At 43.7% G+C, this 15257-nt stretch overlaps 2 protein-coding genes across 4 annotated transcripts in view; one reads left to right on the top strand and one right to left on the bottom strand.

Annotated features, from left to right (window-relative positions):
• Positions 1–1194, bottom strand: part of ZNF512 (zinc finger protein 512) — a 22542-nt gene extending 21348 nt beyond the window's left edge. Inside the window, exon 1 of the mRNA XM_041471286.1 lies at positions 1057–1194. Within this exon, the coding sequence (XP_041327220.1) occupies positions 1057–1086 (30 nt within the window). The 5' untranslated portion in view covers positions 1087–1194. The remainder of the gene's footprint in view (positions 1–1056) is intronic.
• On the top strand, positions 1085–14216 carry GPN1 (GPN-loop GTPase 1). 3 transcript variants are annotated; one of them, XM_041471289.1, is made up of 15 exons: positions 1085–1429; positions 1524–1617; positions 2370–2409; positions 3530–3596; positions 4303–4340; positions 4883–4961; positions 5062–5156; positions 6765–6810; positions 8781–8927; positions 10907–10989; positions 11467–11506; positions 12212–12302; positions 12764–12874; positions 13460–13569; positions 13647–14216. In XM_041471289.1, the coding sequence occupies exons 1-14, from the start codon at positions 1085–1087 to the stop codon at positions 13549–13551; spliced, it is 1368 nt and encodes a 455-aa protein (XP_041327223.1). In that variant the 3' UTR covers positions 13552–13569; positions 13647–14216. The 3 variants fall into 3 exon arrangements, with proteins under 3 accessions (XP_041327223.1, XP_041327222.1, XP_041327224.1); XM_041471288.1 differs by having other exon boundaries at positions 13669–14216; XM_041471290.1 differs by lacking the exon at positions 2370–2409 and having other exon boundaries at positions 1413–1429; positions 3444–3596; positions 13669–14216.
• The last annotated feature ends 1041 nt before the right edge of the window (positions 14217–15257 follow it).

Raw genomic sequence — 15257 nt, forward strand, 5'->3', positions numbered from 1 at the left:
CACTGGCTTAATCTAGGATTAGAAGAACTGAATTGACAAACATGGCATGTGTATCAAAATTCATGGGGTTTTCATAACTAAAAAATTTTGCATAAGAGTAAAGATTACTATGAACTTCGGTGGCAATTAAGGATCTGCAATAAAAAAGGAGAGTGAAAATGATCTGTCAGGCTTTCGTTTCTGAGAAGTTAATAACAGCAATTATAAAGGAAACATCTATAGAAATTGGTGTTTAAGTTCTGCATGTTTTTTCATTTATACACTTGACTTCCTACTTATAAAACAGAGACCTAATGTATGCAGGAATGCCCAACGGCTGGACATAACGAAAACAGAAAAAGAACCTTCCTTGCACAGGTGAGAAAAAGTGAAACAGCGGTCCAGAGCCTGAAAAGATGGGAGCTGTGAATTCTGTCTGCCCGTGGACTGCGGGCCATTCCGGTGAGCTGGAACACGGGCTGGAGACAGCATCCAGCCGGCAAGACGGTGCAGAAGCACAGCACTGAAACTCCCCGAGGTGAGGAGCTGGAACGGAAACTGGAGGTGATGAAGGTGCCAGCAGGGACACCAGGCATCCTGTGGGCCCCGACTGTCCCCTAGAGGAGCGGGAGGGCTCAGTATCCTTTGGGGAACTCCCTGTTCCAGCCCCGCGTTCTCTTTCCTACCCGCACATTCCATCAGCTAGGTCCTCCTGTAACGAAGGCATGTCGGACAAAGCGCACCCCCGGCGCCAGCAGCGCCCCGCTCAGGCGTCCTGCCCGGCTCCGGGTCGAACAGAACCGGGCCTGGCCCGAGGCCTCGGAGAACAGCCTGGCCTTCGGGCAGAGAGAGGCGGCTCCCGCCGCTGCTCCCCGGGAGCCCGGGGCTACCCCGCTCGCCGCCCGCTCAGGGCCGCTCACCGCGCCGGGCCAGGCCGCACACCCCACCGGCGGTCCGGGGAAGCCGGCTCGCTCCCGCGATCGCGACGTCAGAGCCCATCTCGCGGTGGCCCGCGGACCAGCCAAACTCTCCGGGGCAGCCACGGGTAGCATCGGTGAAAAGACTGCGGGCACTCACCGAGCCGCCGCCACTACTATCGCCCCGCATGGTGCCGGTGCCGCCGCCACGTCAGCGCCACGCCCGCCCGCGCGGTCCCGCCCGCCGCTCCCGGCCGGCCCCGGCAGCGCCTCCAGCCCCGCCGCGCTGCTGGTGTTGTGGCGCGCCGGGCCGTGCAGCGCGGGGAGTCCGCGCGGGCCCGCGGAGCGTCCCGGGCGGCAGCGGGGCCACAACCGGATCCGTGTGCGTCACGTCGGGGCCGCGGCCGCCCCCCGCCCCGGAAGGACAAGTGGGCTCTGGGAATATGGCAGCGGCAGGCGCGGCGGCGGTTGCCGCTCCAGTGTGTGTGCTGGTGCTGGGTATGGCCGGCTCCGGAAAAACCACCTTCGTGCAGGTGAGAGGCTGCGGGAGTCGCGAGGGGTCGCGGGGGGTCGCCGGCTGCCCCCGGGGCTGCCCAGCGGGGCTGACGCCTCCCCGTGTCTCCGCAGTGCCTGGCCGCCCACCTGCACGGGCAGCGCTGCCCTCCGTACGTGATCAACCTGGACCCTGCCGTGCACAGCCTGCCCTTCCCCGCCAACATCGGTGAGCGCTGCGCCCCGCGGGACGGGAGCCCAGGCCGGACGAGCGGCCTGGGGTCTGCCAGGAGGGAGCAGGGCCTTCACCGGAGACAGAGTCGGTTCGCGGAGAGTGCTTTTCACGTGTTCCGCGGGAGCGAATACGTGACAGAAAACAAGCTGGGCTGCTTGTGTTCCCTTAAGAGAGGCCAAGTTCTAATAAAAGGACTTGAGGACTGTTTTTAAAAAATTGTAGGTCTTTTCTCCAAACAGTGGTTAATTTGGGTATTTTTAGAACCAAAGCCATTCTTCCAATGCGTCTGTACATTTTTTATGTCATCTGGTGTGATTGGAGGTGTTTGGGTTCTGGAGGCTTTTTTCTTGTCAATAATGAAAGGATTAGCAGATTTGATCTGGTTCCCTACTTACAAATAAATATGCTATCAACAAACAGCTTTAAAGCACTTTAAAAGACATTAACTTTAGAGAAAACATTTTAGCGGTAGAACAGATCTTATGTTTAGCTGTTCCAAAGAGCATATGAGTCCCTAGTTTTGTGACAATCCTGTCTCTTACCCTCTGTGAAGGATGCCAGCCAGCCTTCCCAGAGGGTAAGAAAGACAGTGTGGGTGCACAAGTTGTTTTGCTGCTGCCAGGGGAATGACTGCAGTGTCCCAGTGCTGGATCTCTAGTAACACAGACAGATTGGTAGATGTGCTTTGTTAGCTGATCGTGACCAGCTGGGGGTTGGAAAACTGCTTATATGTCTATCTCCCCTAGATATCAGGGACACCGTGAAGTACAAAGAAGTCATGAAACAGTATCCTTTTTTTTGTCTGAATAATGATATTTGAAATGTCAAGTTTTTGAAAATAATCTGTTGCGTGAACAGTGTGTTAAGGGGCAGAAAGATGGGGGGGATTGCAGTAATGCAGAGTGTTGCATGAAGATCAAGAGGTTTTGACTGTGTACTTCTTGCATGTGATATTAGGAATGTGTGTTCTACAAGATTTGGCACTCAGGTGATTTTCTTCTGTGCTAAAAATGATTTTGCCTAACAGTAAATTTTTACAAGCAATAGGGACTCTGCCATTTTGTTTTGTTTTGTTTTTTGTTTTTGTGGAAGCCAGCAGCCTTTTCCCCACGTTTTAACTAGTTTAATTTTATTTGTCATAAATAAATATGGAAATTCCTACTTGCCTGTAGTAGATGGAGAAAATGATTTCTCCATTTGGCCGTAATCAAAGCACTGTTGTCTCTCTGAATCTCAGAGACATGGGAGTGTTTGCTGTTGCTCACAGTGTTGCTGGCTGTAGTGCAGTAACATTATGCTAAAGTGGCTGCACTTCCAGAGAGCTGTGGAGGTCCTTGGTCTCTTATGTAATAGCTTGTGCAGATGGAGACAGCACACAGCCTTTGGTTTTGACTTGTGAGTATGACTCTTAAATTTAATACTTTAGACAAGAATAAAGGTGGTGGGGGATAGGATTCTTGATTTTGGCTTTTGTTTTATTTGGGGTTACCAGCAGAACATCCTAAATATAAGTTTCAAATTAATATGTAAGTGCATTATTTGCTTCATTGCATTTGTTAGCCATTACTGGAGTTTCTGTGCCTTGTTAATAAGGGCCTGAGGAGTATGTTTGGGTATTGAGAGTAGTGATAGAGAAAACAGTGTTATGAGTCAATGCTGGTTCTTGTGCAGTTAAAACACAAATAGCAGGGAGAAGCCACGTAGCCCCTCTTGCTTCTGCCAGTCGCACGTGTTTGGGTAAGAGAGTATTTGTTACCCTGCCAAGTGACTTACAGAGGTGTATTAATCGTGTATCGGGGCTGTTGTCCTTTGATCTCAAGGTATCCAGAGTGCATCTGTTGTCAGAGTTGACAAAGACGACCTATGGGGTCTGTGTAACCATCTGCTTTCCTAAATGAAGCATCAGATATGGGCTGGGCCCAAACGGCGGAATAGTGACCTCACTCAATCTCTTTGCTACAAGATTTGACCAGGTACGAGGTGGTTTCTGTGTGCTGTTCCATGATGTGTGCTGGAGATGGGGGTTTTGTGTGTGTCCAGTCACAGGGGGCACTGTGTAGTCTTCTCATATTTCTGGGGAGTTATCCTCCATACAGAACCACGTATTCTACAGTGCTGTCAGAGCACATTAGCTTTCATATGAGAGATTGTTTTAAAGTAAAATGAAGAAGGCACAGGTCCAGAACATCCTTCAGTCTGTATAGGATTGTTGTTGCAGCATATTTCCTATAAAATCTTTCATGTGGGTGCTCAGGTTTAGAAGTAGGGAAGCTCACTTCTGGAAACCTGTTAAATTTTCCTGGGGCTATTTGATAATTGACAGCCCTCCTAAATCATAGCACTAAATCAGTTCTGGGATGGGGACTGGTGTCAGATGATCTCTTGGTGAAGAGGCATGGAACAACTGCCTTTAGTTTAGTGAGGTACTAATTTCTTTAGCCAGGTACTAGAACACACACAAAATCAAGATTGTTTTTGACCTATGCAGGGTCTGAGCATTTTTCACCACTCCTTAGTAAGGCATTTTCACACTCTGAAAAGCATAAAGACTTTAACCTTTTGATTTTCACCTGTAGTTGTGCAAGTTTCTGCTATGTGTGTAGTTTCTGCTATGAAATGAAGATGAAAGTTTCCTGTTGTGAGCCTAAATGCAAAATATACTTCTGCTTTTTCAATCAGGTGATGAAGTTTATTGAAAAAAGACAAAATGCATCCAAGTGAGTACATTCTACTGAGTTGTGCTTGTCTGGGATCATTGTGGGAAAATTGCAAAATTCTGAAAAGCTTCTCAGAATGTTTTCTAGTTGTTTTTTTCAGCCTTGTTATAAATTTTATGTGGAAAGTGGCATAGAATGGATAAACTAGATTTTCTTTACATACATAAAAATAAAGCCTGCTTATTACAGTCCTGCTTTTCTTGTCTTCCATTAGACTATCATTTCTGCTCACACTTTTCAAAATAGGCAGCAATTAATTATTTTTTTGAAGATTTTGCACTACTAACTGTCTGGCAAATTGATGCCTTCAACTCGTGAGAAATGTGTAGCACGTGGGATTACACGCTTCCTAGTTACAAAATTCACACAGGAGATTTTCAGGCATGCCTATAAATCTCGTCAGTGTTTGGGAGAAGCTTTTCTCATCTGTTATAGAATAATCATGTCATTTGCCATTGTATGCTGGTAATAATCTAGTCAGAACAGGACCTTGTGCTTAACTAATTTTCCTTTATTGTTGTTTGGGGGTAACTTCTTACCAGGTATGTTATTATTGACACACCAGGGCAAATTGAGGTATTTACTTGGTCAGCATCAGGAACCATCATAACTGAGGCCTTGGTAAGTGCTTTTTGCATGACTGGACAGTGAAGCTGTGTGAATGACCTGGCTGTTGAGCAGTGAGTTTCTAATCAAACTGTCTCTGACTTGGTGTTCCCAGGCCTCCTCTTTCCCTTCAGTTGTTGTCTATGTGATGGACACCTCTCGCAGTACTAACCCTATCACCTTTATGTCCAACATGCTCTATGCCTGCAGGTAAGAAAGGCTGTAAATGCAGCCCATCTGTTTCAATTGCTGTGTCTCTTTAGTAGTTACTTTTGAGGGGAATAATGGAATAGTTTGGATCTAAAGGGACCTTTAAAGGCCATCTAGTCCATGCGCTCTTCCATGGGCAGGGACACTTTCCCCTAGACCACGTTGGTCCATCCAACCTGGACACTTCCAGGGATGGGGAACCACAGCTTCCCTGTGCAGTGTGCTCCAATATCTCTCTGCTGTCATCATGAAAAATTTTGTCAGCCTGTCTCTTTCAGCTTAAAACCATTATCCCTTGTCCTGTCGCTAGAAGCCTTGGTAAAAAATCACTCTCCATTTTTCTTTAAAAATCTCTTTGTATACTGAAAAGCTGCAATAAAGCTTCCATAAAGCCTTTTCCAGGATGAACAATCCCAGCTCTCTGCCCTATCTCCATAGGAGAGTCCTCTAATAGTTTGCATGGTCTCCTGTGGGCCCACTTTACTGCTCCACATCTTTCTTGTATCCTGGTTTCCAGAGCTGGATGAAGTGCTCCAGGTGGGATGAGAACAGAGTGAAAAAGGAGACTCACCTTACTCACCCTGCTGCCCATGCTGCTCTTGGTGCAGCCCAAGGTGTCTCATATCCACTACGGGCTTGGTTATTCTCTTAGTGATTTTCTCATTGAAAAAGCAGCATAAATTAGGTGCCAGTGGACATATGGAGGTCATTGGCTCAAAACTCCCACTGAAAGCATTAAATAATCCATGAGACCTTGGTGTGGTGAATGCTGCTTACAAGAGATTTAACATTGCCTGTTGCTTATAAACACATTTATCTAAGATGTATCAAGATAGTCTAGTTTAAGTTCCTTCTTGTAAACACATTGATACTTCAAGAGATTTTTCAAGATTTGTTTTGAGTTCAGCATAGCAATGAGTTCTTGATTTATTGTATTCTTTCTCATACATGAATTTATCTCTTCTTCTTTCCTGTTAAATCAGGGACTAAACACCTATAGAATGATCAGCATAGCTAGAGCTGTCATAATTCATGGTAAATATTGGTAAAAGATTTTCAAAAACCCTTGCAATCCTTGTATCAAGATCAGGAGCTGTATCACTGTAATAGTGTGCAAAATATGTCTTGCTGCATGCTGCATTTTCTGACGTTAGTTTGAGCAAAAGGTGAACATGTATACAGTGAAATAAATGTGTGAGCTCTTGTGTTGAGGTAGTTTTTCCTTTTAGATGTTCTGTGTTACTTGAATTCATTGCTCAGTTCACAATCTCTCAGAACTTGTGGTCTGAGTCAAATGCAAAATGCAAAGGTAGTTAAAAACTGGGATCTGAGAGACAGAAAATGGTAACCAAAATCAACTGGGTCTGTCAGAGATTTTCTGCCTCTCAGATGTGTGCTTACATCTTGGGGAAGCATATTTTGTTCAACGATTATAAGCAGGAACTGGGTGAAAATTACATTCTGATTGCTGCAAAAGAAAATAATTTTCTTTTGATGTCAAATGTATTCAGTTTTGCATAAGTCTTGTCTGCCTTATGGTTAACATGCTTTCCATTCTAGTGAGTTTTAAATTAATGTTAAACTTTCATTTTGTGTCTCCCTGCCCAGTATCCTGTACAAGACAAAGCTACCTTTCATCGTAGTTATGAACAAAGTAAGTCAAAGCTCTGATTTCCATTTCCTAGGGGGACATTGTTCTGCTTAGCTTCTTTGGTGTGGTCTTTGTTTTACCACTATAATAGGTTTTTCTAGAAAAGAGAGACTGGGAGGGGGCTGCAGGCTGCCAGCCAAATCTAAAAGGGGCACAAGTATAGCCAGGAATGGGCAGTTGCACCCAAAACAGGACACCAACACTTTGAAGCACGTTTGGGACCTTAAGCCTGGGCTATAGGGACACTTAACCCTGTAAGGTAAGACAGAGGACATTAGAGAGTCTGCTCTTACACACCCTGTTTCCACATGGCATTGGTCTTTGTTACTGTTCCTACCCAGCAGCAGGCTAATGACCCACAGGGGGAGCGGTGTAACACCTGTGTGTTTCGAGAAAGGAGTCCCATGTACTGTACCAGGCAAAACTCAGCAGGAGGTGTTTGATCGAGTGTTTGCTGGGAGGCAGAAGCCTAGAGATAGTCTAGAGATACACATCCACTGCCGTGTAGTGCACTCACAGTCTTAAAGGAGTGCTTTTGAGTTTAACGGCTGTCTCTTCAAACATAATCATTTCAGATATTGAAAGAATCCCATTAGATTTGTGGTGTGAGTGCTGCTGCCCACGGACATAATTTGTACTTGTATCCCCAGCACAGCAGGCTCTCTGCACACGCACACAGGTTTCCCACGGGCCGTGCCTTTACTGTGCCATTTTAGTGTTCGTGTCTGCTGTGCCCCCGCTCCACCCGTCTGCCCAGCCAACCAAACCCTGTTTTGAGACCTGCTTGCTTACTGAGCAAGGTTTTGTATGCTGCTTTCTCTCTAACTCCAGACAGTAATTTTAGAGTCAGCTTCTAAGTTTTTGGGGATTTTTTTCCATCGAAAAAGGCACAAGGTGGGAAAATCATTCTCTCTTAAGAAAGTACATCTTTTGAAAGACTAAGAGTGGGACTTGATCGTTAGGAAAGGTAGGCCTGAGGCTTAGTATTCCTAACTTCAAACCTCATTTTAATTTAATGTTTGCCTTCGCTAAAGAGTAAAGGCAACAGCATTTTAAGAACTTTTAACAAAATGTAATTAAGTTTAGTTTTTTCAAATTGACTCTTGACAAGAATCCTGGGCAACTTATAGATGTGCAGTGACAAACAGATTTTAGAATTTTAAGATTTGCAGAGGGGAAAAAGAAAGGAATTTGTAGAGATGATTTTATTTTATTTATAAAATTTGAAGTACTCAGGCTTTGGCCCTTGGTGGATTCAGTTCTGTCTTAAATCTTGTGAGTAATACTAGGCAATACTTCATCTTTCTCCTTCCCATTGGTGCAGGGAAATGAAACATACCAGAGTTTTAGGCACCTCATATTATGCTGAGAGTGGATATGCCTGTGGTAAGATGTTGATGAAACTTTTGAATAGACTGTTTGCATATGAGTCCATGTAAAAGTGCGGAACTGTCTCACCTGTTTGTGTCCATTGTTGTGCACTGAGTTTGGGTTGTAACCTCCTCGGGTCGGAGCACAGCTGGTGTTTAGAGACCTCATCCTTGGGCTGCTGCCCAGTGTGGAAGTGATACCTGCTCCCCCAGCTCCCAGGCAATCAAGAAAGCTTGGGATTTCAGTGGGGGCTGCTCTTGCCTGGCCTCATATGATTTGCTATTTGCACTGTAAACTTTATTGTACAGTGTGCAGGGTTTGAAAGCTCCTTTGCAGTAAGTCGTAGAAGGCTTTAGACCTGCTAGTGTTCCTTAAACAGTCATCGCCTTCTTAAACCTGAGTGGTTGTTTGTCTTCTTTCCAGGTATTCATGTAGTTGATTTGATAAAAACAGAGCTTGAGAAACTTCAGACCAGGGCTGAGTATTTTGAAAAGATTAACATTTTGAAAATAAGCCTAATATGTTTTGTTTTTTTTTATTTGTCCACTTAGCAGCCTACAGCTAAGATTATTATTGCTGAATACTTTCCCTTCTCCTTCCAGACTGACATAATCGACCACAGTTTCGCAGTGGAATGGATGCAGGACTTTGAGACTTTTCAGGATGCCCTGAATCAAGAGACCTCCTATGTCAGTAACCTGACTCGTTCCATGAGTTTAGTGTTGGATGAATTTTACAGTTCACTGAAGGTAAGAATCTTGTTTTTGTTTATTACCTCTCATCAAAGCCTGGAGAAAGCTCAAGAATAATGTTTTTGATGTAGGGTGGGAGTAGAGTGTAAGGTTCACTGGTGGTCAGGGAAAGGAAAAGAGGCAATAGACAAAAGTGAAATACAGGAAACTATGTTTAAGTAGAAGAGGAAAAAATTACTTCATTTTTACTGATAGAGAACTGGAACAGATGGTCCAGAGAAATTGTGAAGTCTCCACCCTTGGAGACAGACCAAGTTATGAAGCAACCTGTTCTAGTTAATTCTGCTTTGTGGGCAGAGAAGCTGGACTAGATGATCTCCAGAGGTGTCACCCAATCCTAACCATTCTGTCTTTCTGTAAAGGGTCTTTGCACTGCCCTTTCGAACTGTAGTCTGTTGATGAGCCATGTTGAGAATTTGCTGATTTGAACACAGTAACTTCAGTAACTTGTCACGCTGATTGGCAGCCCTGAATAATTCAATATTGTGATTAGTCATGAGAAGAAAGCGAAGACAGGCTGGTGAGATGCAGCATTCTTTGTTGCAGCATTTCCTATCTGAGGCAATTTTCCTTGTTCAGAAAGTGTGTAGTGCAGTTGTGCAATTTAGTACACATGAACAATGGAAAGAATCTCAAACCCAAACGAACATCCTCTCCCCCCCGCCCCCCCATATTTGCTCGGGCAAGAAGAAGTTGGGGTGTTTTTCTCACTTAACCAGGTTTTGAGAAGACAAAGTAATCCAGTTCCTCAGGAAACCCTGTGTATTGGAGGCTGCTACTGTTCCCATAGTCTGTGCAAAAGGTTTCAGCTAATTGTGTTTGCCATTAGCTTTTACTAAAGAAAAAGCAAGCTTCCTTGGCTTTATGTGTATTAAAAGAAAGAAAATAAGTGATTCCATTCAGATAGATAATGATAATGTAGCCAGATGTAATGTACGTGTTCTATGTGGAACCATATACAGAATTTCAGAAGGGATTGTAGTGGTGCCATGTACAGAATTAAAGTACTTCGTGTTCCTTATTTGTTAATTAGGTCATATTTCTCTGCATGTCAGAATGCTGGACTGGAGAGCAGGTCATGTGATGATTGTAGCATAGACTGCAGCTTGTACTTCAATGCAGGGAAAGTGTAAATATTAACATATGTCAGCATATAGTAATACTTAAAATCCTTTGGAGAGCTGTCTCATGTTTGCTGTATTAATGACCAAGCGCAAGGCTGTATTGGAAAAAGTCTTCCAATTTGTTAGTGAGTAGTTGAGACTGTCTTGCTTTTGAAAAAGAGGAAGAATTTTTGTTAGAAGATGATCGATTCTGGCTAGTAATAGTGCTAATGAAATGTATTTTTAGGTAATTGACTTAACACAGACAGAACAAATGGCCAGAGGTGTAATGATAGACAAGTCCAAGTTAGGAAAGAGATGTGCATGTTAAATGTATTGCTGCAGTAACTGATTGAATTCTCCACTTCTTGCTGTTCTGGGGTTGGACTGTGTGGCCTAGTGTGATGTGGCTAAATACAAAGTATTAGATGTAGCCAGAAGGTCAGTTGTTGATTTTGCTAATTCTAGTACACTGATACATATTAACTACTTATAACCCTAGGTGCAGATTGGATTATTAACAGTGAATAAGTAAGTGACAGAAAGACCTGACTTTCTCTTGAAATGCCCAACTTGTCAAAAAAGCAAGCCCCCTTCCCTAAAGAAACACCCTGAAAATACTGCAACAACTCACCAAACAGAAAACCAGCAGCACCCAAAAGACAGAGGTAACAAACATGAACAGCAAGTGGACAAAGAGTTTGAAAGCAGGATGGATAGAAGCAGAAGTGGTACTGCACATTCTTGTGCCACTGTGCTGATTAAATGGCTATTGTTAGGTTTAGACTAGTAATTATTTGTTAGGTTTTTTTGGTTTTTTGTTAGAGACTGGTTCAGTTACTCTGCAGTTGTAGTGTGTGGTTTCTTTTGCAGGTGGTCGGTGTTTCTGCGGTGCTCGGCACAGGACTGGATGAGTTTTTTATCCAGCTTTCTAAAGCTGTAGATGAATACGAGAGGTAAGGCCATAGTCAGCCCAGTGAACACTTCCTGAAGGTACTGATTTGTAACTTCTTTGATTTGAAGGACTTTACACCTTCCTTAGCCAAGGTAGTTTAGGGTTTTTAATAAACTTCAAGCATCAGCATAAAAAGTGGCGGTGTAAAGGAACTCTTCAGAGATGAAATTTTGTGTTTGCTGTTCAGTGAAAAAGCAAAAGCTATCTGTGCCATTAAATGTGTGAAGGAATATTTTTTCTCTAATTTTGTACAGGAAGTTTGAACTCTTGCTGTTTCAATGAAGTATGTTCACCTATTTTGCATCCATTGGTTTCAGAATCCAAATCTGGGTAAAAAGTACTGTTAGTCCTTCTGAAATGTCTCTCAAACATGAAAGCCTTGAGAAAACTTTTTTTGGGGTGGAAGAAACCTCTGAGATGATCCTTAGTTAATATAAATCATGCGTTGATTCAGACTGAGTGCACTCTATCTTTTCAGAGAGTATCGTCCAGAATATGAACGCCTGAGAAAAACACTAGTAAGTGGTTTTGGCTGTTGTACACCTGGATGGAGTATCTTGAGGTCACTTTTATGCACACAATTGCCTTTATGTTGAGAGGGTCTAACATTTCATTTACTAGTCCTACTCAGTGTGGGAAAACTCCTGTCCTGAAGAAGTCTGCTATCTGCTTTTTTTTTCCTAGATGTGGTGGAGCATATCTTTGCAAGAATAAAGATGTTTTCTAAAACACATATTGTTTGCTGCTTTAGTGCTAATATTTAAGCTAATTGTGCGAAAATGATTGGGAAATAGTTTTGTATCTTCCATTCAGAAGGATAGAGAGTTCTTGAAAATAAATTCTCGAGTGATGTGTCAAGGCTATCCTTGTATCTTCCTCTACCAGTGAAGTGTACTAGTTTGACTTAAACAGTAACAGAGACTGATCTGCAGTGCCAAAATCAGTAGCTCTGCTTACCTTGAGTCCTGGCTGTCCAAAGTTCTCTGCAGGCACAGCTGCACTGAGTTTGGCTTCCTGATGTTTCTGTAAATGTTCTAGAAGTCTGCCAGACTGGAGGTTGCTGTCTGTGTTTGGTCAAAAGTTCTGTGTAACCTTAGTTGTAATATGAGATCTGCTCAGTGACTTGCACTCTGGCTGGAGGACAGATGTTGGGTTTGGATGAGGTTACTTTCCTATGATATTTTAAATGTTCTCAGAATCCACATGTAACTCTTTATCTACAGGAGGAAGCTCAAGAGAAACAAAAGAGAGAACAGCTGGACCACTTGTGGAAGGACATGGGCAGTGTGTGTGTGCAGGGCAGCACACTGACAGGTACCTCACCAGGAAGATCAAGTTCACTGCAGGAGTTTTCTGAAGAGTTCGTGTTGAGAAGTGCTTCTTTGTTCCCACAGCAAAAGTGTGAAAGCAGCTCCATATTAGAGAAGTGGGGCTTTAGTTCCTGTGGGATTGGCCACACTTAGCTATTCCTCTGTCAGTCACAGGCACGCAGGAAACCCTGCTGTGCAGCTAAAGCAGCAGACATAGTAAAAATAATAAGGTACTTTAGAAAAGGTGAAACAGATTAGAATATGGGAGATCTGTGCTATTGGCTGCACTGTTCCTTACAGGTATGTGCTGATGAAGTCTGTCCTGTGCCTTTGGGATCCACAAGCAGTTTTCTGTCCTTTCAGAGCAGTTAATTGTTGTGTTTATGTGCAGATAAGTCATCGGTGTTAACAATACCTTACCTTTAGCAAGCTGGTTTGTGTACAACCATTTCTTTTCCCTTCGAGGACCTGATGATGCTTCTGCAATGGGTCCCTCTGAGCTAATCCTTACACGAGGAGCTCTCAATGAAGAGGAAGAAGAGAGGGAGAGTGATACTGACGACATTGACCATGAAGGTAGGGGAATAAGGCCTGAAACTGACTATCTAGTCAGGAAGTCCCCTCTGTATTTCATTACCTGGGTGGACTGTAAAGAGAGCCTAGAAAACAAGCAAACAGTCACCTAAATATATGTGTCAGAATCCATAGCAGAAGCAATGCTTGGTCAGTGCTAACACTCTCCCACCTCTGTGAGAGTTCAATTGTAAGTTTTCTATGTAAGTAATTAATAGGAGTATAACACACATAAATCAGAGAACCCCTTAGGCTTGAGGCACACAGTGACCTCTGAACCTGATTGATTCCCAGCTGTTTTATCATCTCTTTGACCTTACAGTTTCTGCCCCTGGCTGTGGCTTTTGCTGTGACTATGGTCTTGGAGCAATCTTCTAAGTTCTTAGAGGGTGATTTTCCGCTTCTATAGCTCACAGGCTTAATCTTCATTCTTTTCCTGTTCCATTGGTGTTTCGGATCACTTCTTTCCTTTGCCCTGTAATGTAGTTGAAGATCCAACAGATGTTTTATGTTGTTCTGACTATCCTGACTCTAGCTTTTGTCAGTAACAGAGGTGGAATAGTGCTGAACTGTCGTTTCTTCCCTCAGTGACTGAGGAGAGTCATGAAGAACCAGCCTTCAGAAACTTCATGCAAGACATGCGGATGAAATGCCAGAGAAAAAGCAACCTGAATGAATGAGACATTCACAAACAGAAGGTTTGGAAGGAACAGCATAAAGAAACTTGCATGGAACCATGCATGAAGACTTACTTATGAACTGCTTCCTCTGATAGATTTTTATTTCTCTTTCTGCAGTAACTGTTGGTCATGTGAGTTAAAGATCTTGGAGCCAACTGACTGCTCAGTTCACCATCTGCCACCGTGGCTTCCTGAAGCTGAGGGAATCAGATAGCAGTTTCTTCCAGATTCTTCAGATCTATCTGTTGAGAGCTTATATTTTGAGCTCTGGTAGCTTTAGTATCTGCAGCGCTAACTGGTCCCCAGAAACGTGTTCCATTCGCATGTGCAGCTGAGGGTCTGCTGCAGCCAGGGCACAAGTGATGCTGTACTGAATTTTATCAATCTACTTACTGTTTGACGGTTTGGCTTGTATTAAATATATTTTATGTACTAACAAATGTGTGATCATAACAGCAGGAAATTTAATTTTAAGCACTGTTCTAAAGTGAGACTTTTTTCCCTGTGCTTACAGCCCATCTGTATGGATGTGCAGCAAATGCATCTTAATTACATTATACAGACATGGTACAGATGCCTCCCAGGAAAATCCTGAGCAAAGAAAGTTCCCAGGATGGAAAGTAATAAAAAGTCTCTAGCCTGAATTGGCTGAGAGCAGAAATGCATGTGGTTATATACTGGCTGCATATATCCCTAGCAGAGGCATTTCCATAGGTGGGTACTTACTTGGAATATAGACAAATGCTTAGAGACTGGCTAATACTTATTTTTCATGGCAGGCACTTGCAGTTTAGCAGTCTGGCCCCTGAATCTTTGGGATTTTCTCCTCCACACAAAGGGCTGGCCTCGCTGGGTAGGTCTCTGAGTGGAAGTCTGGCACAGGTTAGCTAGGACCAATCCCAAATTGCTAGTGTGGAATACCACTCTGCTTTAATTTATAAATCACTACTTCTCTTAGTGGATAAACCCTTCAACTTTACTTCAATTTCACCAAGTTCCAAACTGTGGCCACCAAAACTTTACAAAACTATGTCCGTGGTGGAATTCTGTGTGTGGTCCTATGGGAATGTTCACAAGGAACCACGCTGACCTAACCTGTGACTGTAGCCCAAGGGGCGACCTCATCCCAACACCTCTGGCTGTGCTCAGTGGGTCCTGACTGTTCCCTTGCTGATCCATAACAGATGCCTCTGCCTGCTGCCTTGAGAAGTATCCCTAAGGTGCCACAAAGAGAGGATCTTCTTATGGGCACAGTGTGCTGGGATTCAGGGGAAAAGAAGGGGTTTTCAGTCTTTAGCACCTCACACTCCATTAGCATTGATAGAAAACCTCCAGCTTCAGGAGGACACAGTCACATTTTACAGATCCTGGTCTCACCTCAGCCTTGCCAAGGGACAGTCTGACAGGGAGAGGGAAGGAATCAGGTCTGGGCAGACAGCCTGCTTGCAGAAAATCATCCTAACCCTTACAGCACTAAATAGAGCTCTAAGAACTTCCGAAAATGTTAATTTTCTTGCAGACTGAAGGCTTAGAGTGGCACTAAGTTGAAGCACAGGCTGGACCTGCCATGAACAGACTATGTAAATATAAGAAGTAAGAGCTACTCAGACAACTCCATAAAACATTCCAAAATCAGTTTCCTGGGATGTGATAATCTCTGGGGTTTTTTAGTAATGTCAATTTTCTTTCCAGGTTTATGTCTTTCC

This window comes from Pyrgilauda ruficollis, unplaced genomic scaffold (assembly GCF_017590135.1).
Source record: "Pyrgilauda ruficollis isolate IOZ18807 unplaced genomic scaffold, ASM1759013v1 scaffold260, whole genome shotgun sequence".
Taxonomy (NCBI): Eukaryota; Metazoa; Chordata; class Aves; order Passeriformes; family Passeridae; genus Pyrgilauda; species Pyrgilauda ruficollis.

Coding starts and splice junctions, on each gene's coding strand:
- GPN1 (XM_041471289.1), top strand. CDS start 1,085: ATGGTGCCGGTGCCGCCGCCACGTCAGCGCCACGCCCGCCCGCGCGGT. Junction 4,341..4,882: donor AAAAGACAAAATGCATCCAA/GTGAGTACATTC, acceptor ACTTCTTACCAG/GTATGTTATTATTGACACAC. Junction 10,990..11,466: donor GCTGTAGATGAATACGAGAG/GTAAGGCCATAG, acceptor CTATCTTTTCAG/AGAGTATCGTCCAGAATATG.